Consider the following 16,470-nt stretch of genomic DNA (forward strand, 5'->3'; position numbering starts at 1 on the left):
CATTCATATTGGTATGACTTCAAGTCGTGCCTACATCAAAGTAGTCCCTACTTTGGTCCAACTTTGAGGCGAGTTACACAGGCATTCCTGAAGTCACGTAAACAATCGCGGCCGCGAAATTGCGGTATAATCGAGGCAAAATCACGCGACTTTGAAGTAGCTCTAGTGTGAAAGGGGCCTTATTCGTTTTTTTTTAATCAGATCATTCGTTATGATCAGCATTCATTATTTCGATAATTCGTAACATCAGATTAGTTTGAATTCATTACGTTCCATTCATATAGATGCGGTATTCGTTATTTCGATAATTCGAACTTCAGATGCATTAGTATTCTTTACGTTCCATTAGTTTATATGTGGCATTCGTTTTTTAGGATAATTCGTAAGTTCGGATAAATTCGTATTCGTTACGTTCACTAACAGCCAAATTTCAAAGAAAATTCCAATACCTATAATTTAAAGCGGTAGTAAACCCACAGCCGTTTTTTTTTTTTTTTTACATACCTTAAGGCCAGGTTCACACCTATGCGAATTGAGTGCGACTTAAACCGCATCCAATTCGCAGGACATTTCAAAATACATTGTTTTCAATGAGGCTGGTTCACATATGTGCGATGCATTCGCACTGCGCATTGCCGCCAAACCGTGTGCGGTTTTTATGTCTTGCGGTGCGGCTCAGGTGCGAATTCAGTCCCATTATCTTCTATGGGTACGCATCTAATTCGCAGATGTGTTCAGTTCTCTTCAGGAATTTCTCTCATTCAGCTCAATACACTTCTCCCCCACTCTCCTCTCACCTGGAACTTCTCCCAGGTCTCCAAATTCGCATCTAAAACGTTGCTAATCTGCTGAACACTTCTCTTATCTCTCTGCAGAGATAAGAGAGCTGAAATTCACACTGCACTAGTGTGATTCTGGCCTAAAGGCAAAAGGCATAATGAGCTAGTATGCACCACATACTAGCTCATTATGAAATACTTACCTTGGAACGATGCGTAGGGAACTCACCTGGTCCACGCCGAGGGAGATGTCATCTTGCCTCGACGTGTATTCCGGGTAGCGCAGCTCCAGCGCTGTGATTAGCTGGAGCGGCGATGTCGTAACTATTAATAATAATAATAATAATAATAATAATAATAAAAAAAAGATAACAATGGTTAATAATTTAATCATAATAGAAAATCCGAAAAACAAAATTATCTGAATGTCTTTTGTTCTTTCGCATTTTCTGATTTTCGTTCTTATTTTATGATTTTCGTTCTTATTTTCTGATTTTCAAATTTTCTGATTTCCATTCTTTCGAATTTTTGTTCCCTATCGGAAAAAAAATTGTCAAAATAGTCTTTCGTTATTCCGATGCTTCCGAATGAACGTATATGCCAAATTTTGACGAAAGACGAATTTGGAACACAACTAATTGCATTTGTCTATACTCAGCTTGTGCCTGCAATGCATAAGCAAGTATGACATCACAGTCCTTCCAGTGGGATTCTGGAAACACTGAGGCCCCATACACACCATAGAATCCATCCGCAGATAAATCCCAGCAAATGGGTTTCTGCGGATAGATCCTATGGTGTGTACATGCCAGCGGATCTTTATCCGCGGATATATCTCCCCTGGGATGGATTCCAGCAGATCGGATATTCGCTGACATGCAGAACAAATCCATCTGCTGGAATCCATCCCAACGGATGGATCCGCTGGTCTGTACAGACTCACCGGATCCATCCGTCCGAAGGGATCCCCCGCATGCGTCGCAATGATTCAACGCATGCGTGGAATTCCTTATATGACAGCGTCGCGCACGTCGCCGAGTCATAATCGCGGCGACGGCGCGACACGTCATCGCCAGAGGATTTCGGCGCGGATTTCAATGCGATGGTGAGTACACTCCATCGCATTAAAATCTGCTGAAATCCTCGAGAGGATTTATCCGCGGAAACGGTCCGCTGGACCGTATCCGCGGATAAATACTCCCGTGTGTATGGGGCCTAAGGATCCCATTAATGAGAAGTACCTGCACTTTTCTGCAGAGCCTCCTATGAAATTTGGGATTACTGCAACGAATGTGATGTCACCTTCCCCTGAGCGCAAGTCAGGTGTAAAGAAAGATACCCCGGCCTGCAAAAGAAAAAAAAAATGGGTAAACAGCTTGTTCTTGACCCTGCATAACCAGAGACATTCCTCTCTCTGGGGATTGCCAATGATAAAAAAAAAACTGAAAACTAGCATTGGCGAAATTTCCTAATCAGCCTATTTAAAAAAAAAGTCTTATTTGTTTAGCAATAGCTACAGACTGTCACTTTTAATGCAAGTCTGCTATTACTAAAGTGGTGTACCTATCAGTCATAGATTGTAATAGAAAAGTGAATACATAGATGTTAGCGTTTGTTAGCCAACTTTTTTTTTCCTAGAAAACTTGTTTCTCTTCATCAGTAATGGCAGAGCCGGATTATTCACATCGTAACCTAGGCAGACGTTTAGGGCACAATGGATGCATAATCCTGCAATAAACCAGGGGGGCAGTACAAAAGGTCAAAGGTATGCACCTGCCTGTCATTTCACAAGGAAGAATGTACTTGTTGGCGGTTGGCCTCTTGATGGGGGTCATGTCAGTATAGACCAGTGGTCTCCAAACTGCTGCCCGGCAGCCGGATGTGGCCCTTCAGGCACTATTCCTCACACTAACATTAACAATGGTGCATAATTCCATCCACTGACACCAGTGATGGGACATTATTCATCCCACTGACACCAGTGATGGGACGTTATTCCTCCCACTGACAACAATGATGGGGCACTATTCCTTCCACTGACACCAATGATGGGGGACTATTCCTCCCACTGACACCAATGATGGGGCACTATTCCTTCCACTTACACCAATGATGGTGCACTATTCCTCCCACTGACACCAATGATGGGGCACTATTCTTGTCATGGACACCAATGATGCGGAGCTATTCCTCTCACGGACACCAATGATAGGGCTCTATTCCTCCCACTGACACCAATGATGGGGCACTATTCCTCTCACGGACACCAATGATAGGGCTCTATTCCTCCCACTGACACCAATGTTGGGGCACTATTCCTGTCATGGACACCAATGATGGGGAGCTATTCCTCTCACTGACACCAATGATACAGCTATATTCCTTCCACTGTCACCACTGATGGGGCATTGTTACCAACGCCAGGACATTTTCTACTCTTACTGGCAACAGTAACAGTAACTGGCCCTTCTAAAGTCTGAAAGATGATAAACTGGCCCTTTGTTTAGAAAGTTCAGAGACCCCTGGTTTAGATAATGCTTTGTTGTACTTATTGCAGTCCTTACCAATGTCAATCAAAGGGGTGATAGGGCCAAAGCTGATACCTTACATAGGGCCCATTCAGCTGGGTGATTTTTCTCATTCAGCCCACTCAATATCTGCATCCACACTAAAAACTGTGGATGGGGGAATTTTCAGTGCTGGCTACTGTATTCTAACAATGGGCTCCTACAGCTGTCAGAATACCCAAACAGTACCATCATTTAATTGGCATAATGCTTTTTTTTTACCATTTTCTGTATTTCTTAGTCGCACATGGCAACAAAGGCAAAATGTCTTGATGTAGTCAGGACATTGTATTCTGATAGCAGGGACTCTCCGCTGTCAGAATACACTGATCATCGTGGCAGACGCTGATCGAAGATCGTTGGATCGGCTTCTGTCCAACAGGGAAAGATACACACAGACCAAAATTCGGCAGGTCCTGACTGAATTTTAGTGTACCCAACTTAAAGGAGAAGTATGCGTTCGGTTTTCCTCCCCATTATACTTACCTAGGTGGATGCAGCATCGGTCCAATGCTGCATCTGTCCCCCGGCGTCTCTGCACTGAGAACCGAACCAGCGAACACCATAGATGGCTCAGTTCTCTCGGCTCCCCAAGCAGAGACCCGCTGACTGTCAATCAGCAGCTCTCCTGCTCTGCTCCTCCATGCTCACTGAAGTGCTGAGCTGTGGAGGGGCAGGGAGCGGCCGTCTCAGCGATTCGCTGAGAGGCTGAGACAGCCATCAGTCCAGGCACCTGGAGGATTCAGACTCCCAGAGTTGGGATGACGTGGTGCCTGGACTGATCTGTGTGACGTCAAACCTCTCTTTGCTGAAAACGGTTCACAGGAGTGTAAAATTAATTGCACTCCTGTGACCCATAGGAGAATCTCAGCCAAACAAGCCCAGGCTGGACTTCTCCTTTAAGTCTCAGACCCAGCTCTGGGTTCCAATCAGTGGTTTGACTATTTATAGTAAAAGATGGAAACCCGGAACTGAGTTGCCACTTATTTTGATGCGGAAGGATACAAACATCTATCATGCACCAGTACTTCCCTTTGGAGAAGACGCAGTGACACGGTTGAGCAGGTATACCGCTTATTCACTGATCCCAGCAGACAGTAGTCTGTGTAAGGAAAGGAAAAATATTCTATAGACTGGCTTCTAGTAGTTAAATTATTTGGTTTATTTATTTCACACTAAATTACCTTTGCTGTGCTGCCTATCCCCTTTATTTTTTTTATATTTATTTTTTCTTATTTTGCTGAGAGAAATATAAAAAATGTGGTGTAGGTAATTTTTAAGAACACTGTTGGGAGAACAAATGTGGAGGCATTGATTTGTTAAGGGGGATGTGATAGCAGTGATCTAACGTGGTCTCATGTAATGTGCCTCCAGTCTACGATGTCTATTGTCCCAATTCTCCAACAACCTCTATAGCATGTTTACATTACACCCTCCTGTAGCATGTCTGCAGTCTCTGAACATCTCTTGTTGCATACCTGCAGCCTCTGACCATCTTATAATACATGTCTGCAATCTCTGGCATCTTTCTGTAGCATTATATTCACCAAATATAATGTGCGACCATTTGGTGATGGCAGAAGCCACACTTGAGGCCAAATTCATATTATGTGCGACCCTTTGGTGATGGCAGAGGCCATACTTGAGGCCCCTCTGTATCAATAAAGTTGACCACCACTGCTTTAAACTTTCAATTGGGAATTGTGATTAGGGTGACCACACCCCCTCTCTCACCTTCCCCCAAAAAAGATGAGGGGGGGCGGGGGGGAATGTAGTCTCGGGGTGGATGGGGAATTTGGCGGCGGGTTATTTGTCAGGTGAATGTGCCACTTGCCACCAGATGCAGTGCCGCTTGCCACCCATAGCCTGCCACCAGATGCAGTCCTGCTGTCACTCCTTGGTGCATGAGCCACGTGCATAGAAGGAAAGGAGTGGAGTCACTATCTGGAGAGTGAAGATCACACCAGTCCCTGCTGCTTGCCACTGGGTGCCAGAGAAGGAGGAGGTGTCGAGGTGGGTGGGGACAGCAGTGCTGCACTATGCGCAGGCCTCGCTCCCGGCCTCACTGTCTGAGAGTAAATTGTCACTGGTTGCAAGATGCCAGGCCCTAGCAACTAGTTCCAGAAATGTAGTTACTAGTTAGTAGGGGGTGGCTCTGTCCTCTATTTCATTCCGGGACACTGTACTGTGCCGGAATGAAGGTGCCCGGGACCCGGGACAGACCTGTCAATTGCGGGACAGTCCCGGGCAATCCGGGACACGTGGGCACCCTAATTGTGATGCTGCCTAATTACTAGGTATATTTGGGATTAAAAAATGCAGTTTCCAACTTGGGCTTTAAAAATGTATGATGCTTATTATACTGCTTCTGTAAGCCTTGACCTATAAAAAACGGGTGCAGTTGGTGCGATAATATCCTTAGTCAGGTGGTTAGGTATGTGGAGCACATTAAATGTCACCCTGTGACTGTTACACTGAATGTAAACATGCTCCCTGTTGACTCCTTCACCTATTATCAGTGACATAATGACAGGTTTATAGAGGTTCCACCTCTGGATGACCATTCACAGTAAACCGTGCAGTAATTCATTAGGAACTGATGAACAGTATGCCAAATGTGGGTGTGCTTTGCTAATAAAAAAAAAAAACAATGTGTGTGGACTGTATTTCATGCATTCAGCAACATGTCCATTAGCAGCGGGTCCAAAGTACAACGCTATTGTATCCGTTTGAGCATATATAAGGAAGAGAATGCGAGCAAGAGATATAATTAGTGGGTAATGGCCATATTAAGGGCTAACGCTATTTAAAATGTTAAAAAAAAACATTTAGATTGGGGGGGTCGGGGAGGGGGGGCATAGAACCTATATCAGAGTTGTATTGCTTTTCGTTAGTCCATTAGAAGGATTTCCCTTAAAGCAGAGGTTCACCCTAAAAACATGTATATACCATTCCATCCAGCATACTGCCGAAATGTACAGTATGCGTTTTTTTTTTTCCCGCTGTACATACCGCCGTATAGCTATTTCCCCCCCCCCCGCCTTCCGGGTAGTGGATCCCGCAGGAGTGGGCGTTCCTATTCAGAGACTAAGTGATTGACGTGATGACAAAAGCTTCCCCCCGGCGCATAATGCGCGTCACCAGTTTCCGAAAGAAGCCGAACGTCGGTGCGCAAGCGCCGTATAGCGCCGTATAGAGCCGACTCGCAGTTGGGCTTCTTTCGGAAACTGGTGAGGCGCTTATGCGCCGGGGGGAAGCTTTTGTCATCACGTAAATCACTTAGTCTCTGAATAGGAATGCCCACTCCCGCGGGATCCACTACCCGGGAGCCTGGGGGGGAAATAGCTATACGGCGGTATGTGCAGCGAAAAAACAAACAAAAAAACAGCATACTGTACATGTCGGCAGTATGCTGGATGGAATTGTATATACATGTTTTTAGGGTGAACCTCCACTTTAATTTCCTATGTGGTCACATGGTCCTATGTGGTCACAGGACAGGAAGTGATGGATCTGTCCAATGGGGTTCCAGACAATATAGCATATTTTCTGCTGCAGAATGAAAAAGGTCTAGAATCCCTATTTTTTTCTTCTTTGTGTTATTGTGTCACTGTTGGATTTAATCCTTTCATGTGAGCACACCAATGCTGACAGTGAGACGAAATCTCTACAATGGAGACACAGACAGCAACAAAAATCAACATATATAAGGTTTTAAGTCAAGGCCTCATTGCTTTTAGATAAAATTATTTCAAATGTTATTAGTATCAAATAAATAAAACCTTTTGGTGGTATGCACAATCAAAATAGAATATCATATGTTAAACGCACAGCAGCCTTATTTTAAAGCCTTCGATATTTAATCATTTGTCTAGCTTTACTGAGTAGTCAGTCTTGACAGTGCTTTGTACTTTTGTTATATATCTTTTAGGGAGGAATAGGCTGCCTCTAGGCCAGGGGTGCCCAACCTTTTGAAGCGCGGGGGCCACTTAAGCGACTTGGTAACCGGTCGTGGGTCACAATGAGTGGAGTGGGTGGATGGCAGCCCACTCTATAGAACACACTGAACTCTTTTTTTCGGATTGGAGGTAGGCGTACATCTGCCACCTCTTAAGCCCTGTACACACGATCAGTCCATCCGATGAGAACGGTCTGATGGACCGTTGTTGTCAGTTATCCGATGAAGCTGACTGATGGTCCGTCGCGCCTACACACCATCGGTTAAAAAAAACGATCGCGTCAGAACGTGGTGACGTAAAACACAACGACGTGCTGAAAAAAACGAAGTTCAATGCTTTCAAGCATGCGTCGACTCGATTCTGAGCATGCATGGATTTTTAACCGATGATTGTGCCTACTAACGATCGTTTTTTTCCCATCGGTTAGGAATCCATCGTTAAACTTAAAGCAAGTTGGCTTTTTTTTAACCGATGGTTAAATAACCTATGGGGCCCACACACGATAGGTTTTGACGGATGAAAATGGTCCATCAGACCGTTGTCCTCTGGTTAACCTATCGTGTGTATGAGGCCTCAGAGGTGAATGGAGGGTCTGATTGGGTCGGACTGACCATGTGAAAGGAACCTAAGGCTGCTATCACACTGATGCACGGTTGTTGACCCGCACCTGTGGCATTACTGCACTTTGCCATAGACTTCTATCATATCCTATAGGTGTGGTGCACTTTTAGAAAGCACACCAAACTCGCAGGTAATAGAAGTCTATGGCTCAGTGCAAGTAAACCGCAGGTGCACTACTCTGCACCTGCGGATCAGTTGAAAGCAGCCCAGTAACCACTACAGAACAGAAATGCCCGTATATACACTGTGATTTTAGTAATAAACTTACCTTTAATAACAGTATTCTATTCCAGAGCAGGAGGTTGCGGGTCACATCAGAGAGCTCCACGGGTAGGGTTGCCACCTCATCCCTTTAAAACAGAACACATATGAATTACATAGGTTCTGTGGCTGATTAAGGTGGTAATTGAACTCAAGTGGAGTCTTATCTAAATTAAATTAGCCTCAGAACCTGTGTAATTCATATGTGTTCTGTTTTAAAGGGATGAGGTGGCAACCCTATCCACGGGCCACATGTGGCCCCCGGGCCACTGGTTGGGCACCCTTGCTCTAGGCCTATCTGCCTTTAGTTTATCCATTGCTATACTGCGCCTTTATGGAGGAATGGGCTGCCTTCAGGCATAATTGCCCTCAACTTATCCATTGCTATATACAGTACACCCCTCACATTGTTTGTAAATATTTATTATATCTTTTCATGTGTAGAGCAGAAATCATTACGAAACACCGGCCGGGTGACAGAGCAGGGTATCTCAGGCTGTGACAGATCTTGTATATGAAATACCGATGACCGGCATTGGACCAGTGTGCTGTCAATCACAAAGCCGGTCTTGGAGGCGGAACGTTACGGCAATCGGTATTTCATATACAAGATCTGTCACAGCCCAAGATCGCCTGCTCTGTCACCTGGCCGGTGTCTCGTAATGATCCCCACTCTGCAGTGAGAGATGGCGGGCAGCGGCGGGGGCTGGAAGGGAGCAGATGAGGAGGAGGAGAGGAAACCACCTCAATGGGCGATACAGTAGCTGCTTGCTTTTAGGGAACTACTGGTGGGAAGTGACAAGACCGCTGGCTGGGAGTACAGGAGGAATAGCAGGAAATCACTGGGCAGTAACAGATTTTCTTCACGATCAGCAGGCTATTGCAGAGGAACTACAGATCTCAGAAGAACACGGTTGGCATAGTCAGTGAAGGTAGGAGATCAGCAACAAGGACATGGAGAATTTTATTTTTTCTGGAGTTCTACATTAACTTTCATAATATACTGCACTAAACTCTTTTTCCAACATCTTATAATTGCATTTGATATTTGAATAGACAGTTGCAAAGAAAAATTAATGATGAAACCATAGAATTTGTTGGTGGGGGTGTGTCCTTTGCCTACATAATTGGTGCTATATTGCGTCCCTCCTTCCTATCTTAGAAAGTTGGGATGCATGGATGATGCCTGAGATAGCACTCGCCTTTTTAGAAGAAAGGCAAGGTCAGAAGGAGTATTGTGATCAAGTGCTCACAAGAGTTACACTTAGGCCGGGTACACACGGGCAAACATGTACGATGAAACCGGTCCGTCGGACCGTTTTCACCGTACATGTCTGCCCGGGGACTTCTGTACGATGGCTGTGCTAACCATCGTACAGAAGTCCCCGCGTAAACAATACGCGGGGCGTGTCCGCGCCGTCGCCGCGACGATGACGCAGCGATGACGTGGCGACGTGGGCGGGCCTGCCTTTTAAATGCTTCCACGCATGCGTCGAAGTCATTCGACGCATGCGAGGGACGGCGGGCGCTCGGACATGTACGGTAGGTCTGTACAGACGACCATACATGTCCGAGCGGGCAGGATTCCAGCGGACGGTTTTAAAACAAATCCAGGAATATTTGCCCGCTGGGAAAAGGCCCGGCGGGCAAATGTTTGCTGGAATTCTGCCCGCTCGCACCTACACACGACCGAACATGTATGCTGAAACTGGTCCGTGGACCAGTTTCAGCATACATGTTTGGTCGTGTGTATGGGGCCTAACACATTACTTGTAAGCATGTATATACTCAATATGAAGGAATATACCTTGTGTAAGATGAGAGGACTGCTTTTTTTTTTTAATCTTTATTTAAAGATGTGTCACACATACAATAAAACGGTAACTTCACAGAACAATCAATGTCAAACTTGTGAGGTATTGCCATTACCTTTGTATATAGCAATGGATAAATGGATAAACAGTCTGTTCCTGCTCCACAGCAGTTACCCGGGTGTCCAGCACCGACCCTTTCTGCTTGAGGGTCTGTACTTCACCCTTCATAGCAGTCTCCATCCTCTGTAAAAGGAACTCAAAATCTGCTCTAGTGGGTAGCTGCTGGATAAATGTCCATAGCCTCTGCTCAGAATCGGCAGTGAGAGGGAGTACATGGGACTGAGGAGGGCCATCAATAGTACTCACTGTGACCTGGTGTAGAGGCATCCCTCCTCGTTCTGCATTATACTCAGGACTGAAGCATAGAGCGCTGAGTGGCGGAGAAGCAGCGTGCTCCAGGCTGAGCAGGTCCCCCTCTATGTCCGCAGAGACGGGCAGCGATCTGGGCAGGCAGGGAGAAAGATCACTTGGGGGCGAGAAGGGTGGCATTGTGTGATCATCCGGCCCCTGTAGTGGGAGATCAGGCACTGTGGGATCCCCTGTTGTGATTGAAGGCTGCAGAGGGGGCCGGCGCCATCTTGGAAGCTGCCAGGGTGGAGGCCTGGCCTCGTACACACGAGCGGAATTTCTGTCGGAAAAAAGTTGGCTGGTTTTTCCAAAGGAATTACGCTCAAGCTTGGCTTGCATACACACGGTCACACAAAAGTTGTCTGAACTTTTGAGCGTTGAGAACGTGGTGACGTTTAACACTACGACAAGGCGAGAAAAAGAAGTTCAATGCTTCCGAGCATGCGTCAAATTGTTTTCCGAGCATGCATGTTTTTTTTCCCATTGGAATTCCATACAGGCGAACAGATTTTCCGATAGGGGGGTACCTAGTTTTGTCAGGTACCTGAACCCATTTCCTCTGAAGCTCTCCCACTCCCAAACACCCAATCCTGGGACCTGTGATATGTCGGGTTCATTCAAAAAGTACCGTGAGTCTTGGCACAGTGGGGATTCCTTGTAGGCTCACAGCCAGCTTCTACTAGGAAGCATTCCAGCACTTTGGACCAAAAAAAACAGCCTGGGTGACGACAGTGCTGGGTCCCTGTACAGGTAAGTGTCCTTTTATTTAAAGAGTAACTTCACTTTCGTGGGGAAAAAAATAGCAAATAAAAAAAAATATATAGTATATACAATTGCGACACAAGTTATATTGTAATTTAATTTTATTAAAAATCACATTCCTTTTCAATCTGCAGCTCTGTAATTTTCTGTAAAATGCAATATGGCTACCTGGGGATGTTCTGTACACAGAATATGTACAGAACACCCCCCAGAAACATAATTTTCTTCTTGTGTGATTGGCCTCGCTAATTTTCCCAGAAGTCTGCACTAAGATGCAAGTCAGATTTCAGCCATCCCCTGCAATACTCCCAATAGAAAATCACATCTAAAGGTATGCAGTCCCAGCAGTTTTCCTCATTGGAGCCCTACAGCTGCAGCAGCTGGTTGATAATTATGAAACCACTCCCATTAGACTCACTTAGCTTAGGGGCACAGAGGAACAAACAGTGATTTCTTCAGAATCACAAATCTAGCAACAAAGTTTGAAAAAATCCCTGCAATGTACATATATCACGCAGAGGGGATGTTTTTTTTTATCAGGAAAAGTGAAGTTACGCTTTAAGCCCCCATTCACATCTAGGCGTTTTTACGCCTGTAGTGCTACGCCGCTGCCGCCAGAGGGATGAGAACACATGTCCCTCTATGGAGATGGTTCACATCTCCACGCCGAACGCCTGACGCCTGCCGCCTGAAAAAAGGTCCCGGACCTTTTTTTCAGGCGGCTTTTGGCGTTCGGCTAGGAGATGGGAAGCATCTCCATAGAGGGGGTCAATCTGGGGCACATCTAGGCGGACAATACTGGCGTTTTGTCGCCGCAAATCGCGGTACAAAACGCTGCTATTTGTACCGCGATTTGCGGTGACAAAACGCCGCAAATTTGTCTGCCTAGGTGTGAATGGAGCCTAAAGGCAGCAGCTACAGTATTCATAGCTGCTGACTTTTTTGACCCTCCTGAGTTGTGAACTCTGTCTTACATAACTCTGACCCCTGCATTATTTACTAATCTCTGCACTGTGTAAGAACGTACTCCTAACCCCTGCACTGTGCACTGAATACTATGGACCTCTACACCCTGTGTTACATACTACTGACCTTTAAGCCCTGTGTTACTCACTCCTCATTCTAAACTCTGTTACATTTTAATGACCTCTGAACTCCGCATTTTGAGCTAATTACTTCTGACTCCTGCACTCCACATTACATATTACTGACCTCAGAACTCTGTATTATATACGCCTGGTCCCCGAACTGTGTGCTATATACTACTAACCTCTAAAGTCTGTGTTACTTGCTGCTGAACTCTGCACTACATACTATTGATCCCTGAAGTCTGCAATACTTACTGCTGACCCTTAAACTTGTCATACCTTCCTTCTTTACTGGAGCCTTCCTATGTTATCTTCTTAAAAATGATGTGCTGCACCCTGGTGATCTTTGAGCTCTTCTATGTTGTTCAGGTAGAATGCTCCTCTCCTGTGTTGCCTATTCATGCTTTATTTTTTGTAGAGTCCCTTTAAGAAAAACGCTGCAATAAGGATTATAAATGGGTTTTCACTGAAAACACGCTATTCTTTCCCTTTATTGGTGTCTACTACTGAGAGTGAAGTCGTTTTTCTTGTTATGTATCAGTGGTGCTGCTGTACTGAAAGGGATATCTCTGTCAATGTGGCAGACTATGAGTAGGTTATGTACTAATGATTATTGCATTGTAATCACAAGCTGATAACAAAGTACGTGCTGTTCTAGCTATCCTTGCGTTTTGTTGTCACTGATGATTCAGAGGTGTAAGGATAATACAACTGAAGTTATGACAGGTTGACAAGTACAATGTTGCCTTTGTAAAACATAAGGTATACATACGTCATTCCTTTTCTTACTGATCCAATAAAATATGGCTTTTATTTCTCACTAAGGGCCCATTTTACACACATTCTAGCGCACTAAAATGTTGTGATTTCCCACAATAAAGATAGTGGGCCAGATTCACGTAGAATCGCCCTACGCTGCGGCGGCGTAACGTATTACATTTACGTTACACCGCCGTAAGTTTTCAGCGTAAGTGCTTGATTCACAAAGCACTTGCCTGTTAACTTGCGGCGGCGTGGCGTAAATCCGCCCGGCGCAAGCCTGCCTAATTCAAATGGGGCGGGGACCATTTAAATTAGGCGCGTTCCCACGCCGAACGTACTGCGCATGCTCCGTCCCTAAAATTTCCCAACGTGCATTGCGCTAAATGATGTCTCAAGGACGTCATTGGTTTTGACGTTAACGTAAATGGCCTCCAGCGCCATTCACGGACGACTTACGCAAACGACGTGAAATTTCAAATTTTAACGCGGGAACGACAGCCATACTTAACATTGGCTAGACCACCTAGAGGGCAGCTTTAGTTTTACGCGGCGTATCTCTACGGAAACTACGTAAATTTACAGCGACGGGCAAAGCGGACATTCGTGAATCGGCGTAACTAGTCATTTGCATATTCTACGCCGACCGCAATGGAATTACCACCTAGCGGCCGGCCTAGAATTGCAGCCTAAGATCCGACGGTGTAAGTCACTTACACCTGTCGGATCTTAGGGCTATCTATGCGCAACCTGATTCTATGAATCAGGCGCATAGATACGACAATTGTATCTCAGAGATACGACGGCGTATCAGGAGATACGACGGCGTATCAGGAGATACGACGGCGTATCAGGAGATACGCCGTCGTATCTCTTTTGTGAATCTGGCCCAGTATTTGTTCTGTTATAAAATATGGAAGCTGATTGGTTTCTCTGCAGAATTGCACTAGATTGTGCACTCTTTTGGTTTCAATAAATAATCCCCACAAGGGAAGAGGAGGAGTCATGGCTCTGACTTATTTATGAAATGAAAAATGAAATGAAAGAAAACATATACATTTTGGGCCAAATCCACAAAGATCTGCCTATCTTTAGGCAGGCGTAGCGTATCTCAGATACACTACGCCCCCGTAACTTAGAGCGTAGTTTCCGTATCCAGAAAGAATTTGCGCCGTAAGTTACGGCGGAGTAGTGTAAATGTGTCGGCGTAAGGGCACGCAATTCAAATGACTAACATGTGGGCGTGTTTTATGTTAATTCATCTTGACCCCATGTAAATTACGTTTTTTTTTAACGGCGCATGCGCCGTCCGTGGGGGTATCCCAGTGCGCATGCTCGAAATCACGTTGCAAATAGTCAATGCTTTCGACGTGAACGTAATTTACGCAAAGCCCTATTCGCGAACGTTTTACGCAAACAACGTAAACAACGGAAAATTCGACGCTGTCCCGACGTCCATACTTAACATTGCGTACGCCTCATAGACCCAGGGGTAACGTTACGCCGAAAAAAGCCTTACATAAACGACGTAAAAAAATGCGCCGGGCGGACGTACATTTGAGGATCGGCGTATCTAGCTAATTTGCATACTCTACGCGGAAATCAACGGAAGCACCACCTAGCGGCCAGCGTAAATATGCACCCAAGATCCGACGGCGTACTAAGACGTACGTCAGTCGGATCGAGCCCACATTCAGTCGTATCTTGTTTTGTGGATACAAAACAAAGATACGACGGGGCATCGTAGAACTTACGCAGCGTATCAATAGATACGCCGGCGTAAGTTCTTTGTGGATCTGGCCCTTTGTCTATAGCCAGAAGCATTCCAATACATATATATGTATATATATATACATATACATATATATACATATATAAATAGTATATAATGGGGATGGAAAGTTTGGGCACCCCAGGTAAAAATTTGCTTCGTTATGCACAATAATACAAATTTTTACCTGGGGTGTCCAAACTTTCGATCCCCACTGTATATAAAAATAGATTATGGCATTCTTTCTCGATATATTTTCTTGTAAACTGATTATAATAAAGTGATTTTTACAAGGACTTCTGATTTTGCCAAGATTCTGTGTATACTGTGGTCCTATTAATGATAGGTGGTACATTTCTTTCTGCTTACAGATGGGCAAAAGTGACACCCCTGTTCCCGTGGAACGCAGAAGCCAGGTAACATGAAGACTTTAGGTATTGGCTAGATATAAATTTGGCATCCTAGGGGAATGCATATAGAACACAGGTTTAGAAAATAAGTAAAATGTTTCATATTTTCATTTTCACCTTGCCAAGTATGAACATTTTCATTTTTACACTGGTCAGGAAAGTGAATTTGCACCTTTTTATACAACACAATACAGTTACATTTATATAGCACTTTTCTCTTTTGTTTTATGGGTATATATATTTCAAGTAGTGGTTGTGATGCACAATGTCTGTGATCGGTGCCACACACCCACCCCTGAATGCTTGCCAAGCTCTACTGTATGGAGGAGTCCATACAGCCGCTATTTTGATACATAAGCACCATACATTTCTGAATTAGCTAAATTATGTAACTACTACTTTTGCTGGACAACTTGGACTGTATTTTAAGGCGAATATAAAGGTCTGTAAAATAAAATAAAATAAAAGTAAAATTCATATACCGAATACTATTATTACAGGTATTAAAACTATACAGTTATTTTGTCACAATAATGGTCTTTTACCATCCTACAATTTGAACATGCCATTTTATGTAACGCCACCATTTTTTATAACATTGCTATTTACCATTGATATATCCTGTTAAGTTGCTGCTGGGTTCATGTTTTTTACTCTAGGATGGGCAAGTTTGGGACTCGGTGAAGAAAACAGCTTTTGTGTTAGGCACTGGTCTTCTTACGTTTGCTGCCTTCAGAAACACAGTCACATGGTAAGGTTATATGCAGGACTATTCTATAACAGTGTGTTATGTTCTTGTTAATGTGTCTAAATTTAAAAGCTGTATCCTTGTATTATTTTTGCTGTCATTGTTAGGGCATGGCTGATCTGGTTCTTTTTCCACATGGTAACAAAGGGGTTGATTTAATAACGGCAGATCCTACTGTGCACTGAAATTGCTCCAGAGCTTAGTAATTGAGAAGAAGCTCTGCTAACTTCCATCATCCATTCATGTGCAAGAATAAAAAAGCATTTTTTCCCCCTTGTATGTGATGCTTTGGAAAGTGAAGCTTTACTTAATTTACCGTATTTATCGGCGTATACCGCGCATTTTTTTGCCCTGAAAATCAGGACAAAATCGTGGGTGCGCGATATACGCCGATACCCGCTTTTCCGCGCCGAGTTTGAATACTGCGCCGGCATATACCGAGCGCAGTACACTCGTGTATAGTCGGGCAGTCTTGGCTCCTCCCGCGCTCACGTCCTGGACGTACAGGATTTGAGCGCGACAG

At 44.6% G+C, this 16,470-nt stretch overlaps 1 protein-coding gene across 2 annotated transcripts in view; it reads left to right on the forward strand.

Annotated features, from left to right (window-relative positions):
* FAXDC2 (fatty acid hydroxylase domain containing 2) overlaps window positions 1–16,470 on the forward strand; it is a 63,005-nt gene that overhangs the window by 5,349 nt on the left and 41,186 nt on the right. For both annotated transcript variants that reach the window (XM_040345092.1, XM_040345093.1), the window contains exons 2-3: window positions 15,161–15,205; window positions 15,859–15,950. In XM_040345092.1, the coding sequence (XP_040201026.1) occupies window positions 15,161–15,205; window positions 15,859–15,950 (137 nt within the window). The remainder of the gene's footprint in view (window positions 1–15,160; window positions 15,206–15,858; window positions 15,951–16,470) is intronic.

Source organism: Rana temporaria, chromosome 3, assembly GCF_905171775.1.
Source record: "Rana temporaria chromosome 3, aRanTem1.1, whole genome shotgun sequence".
NCBI lineage: Eukaryota > Metazoa > Chordata > Amphibia > Anura > Ranidae > Rana > Rana temporaria.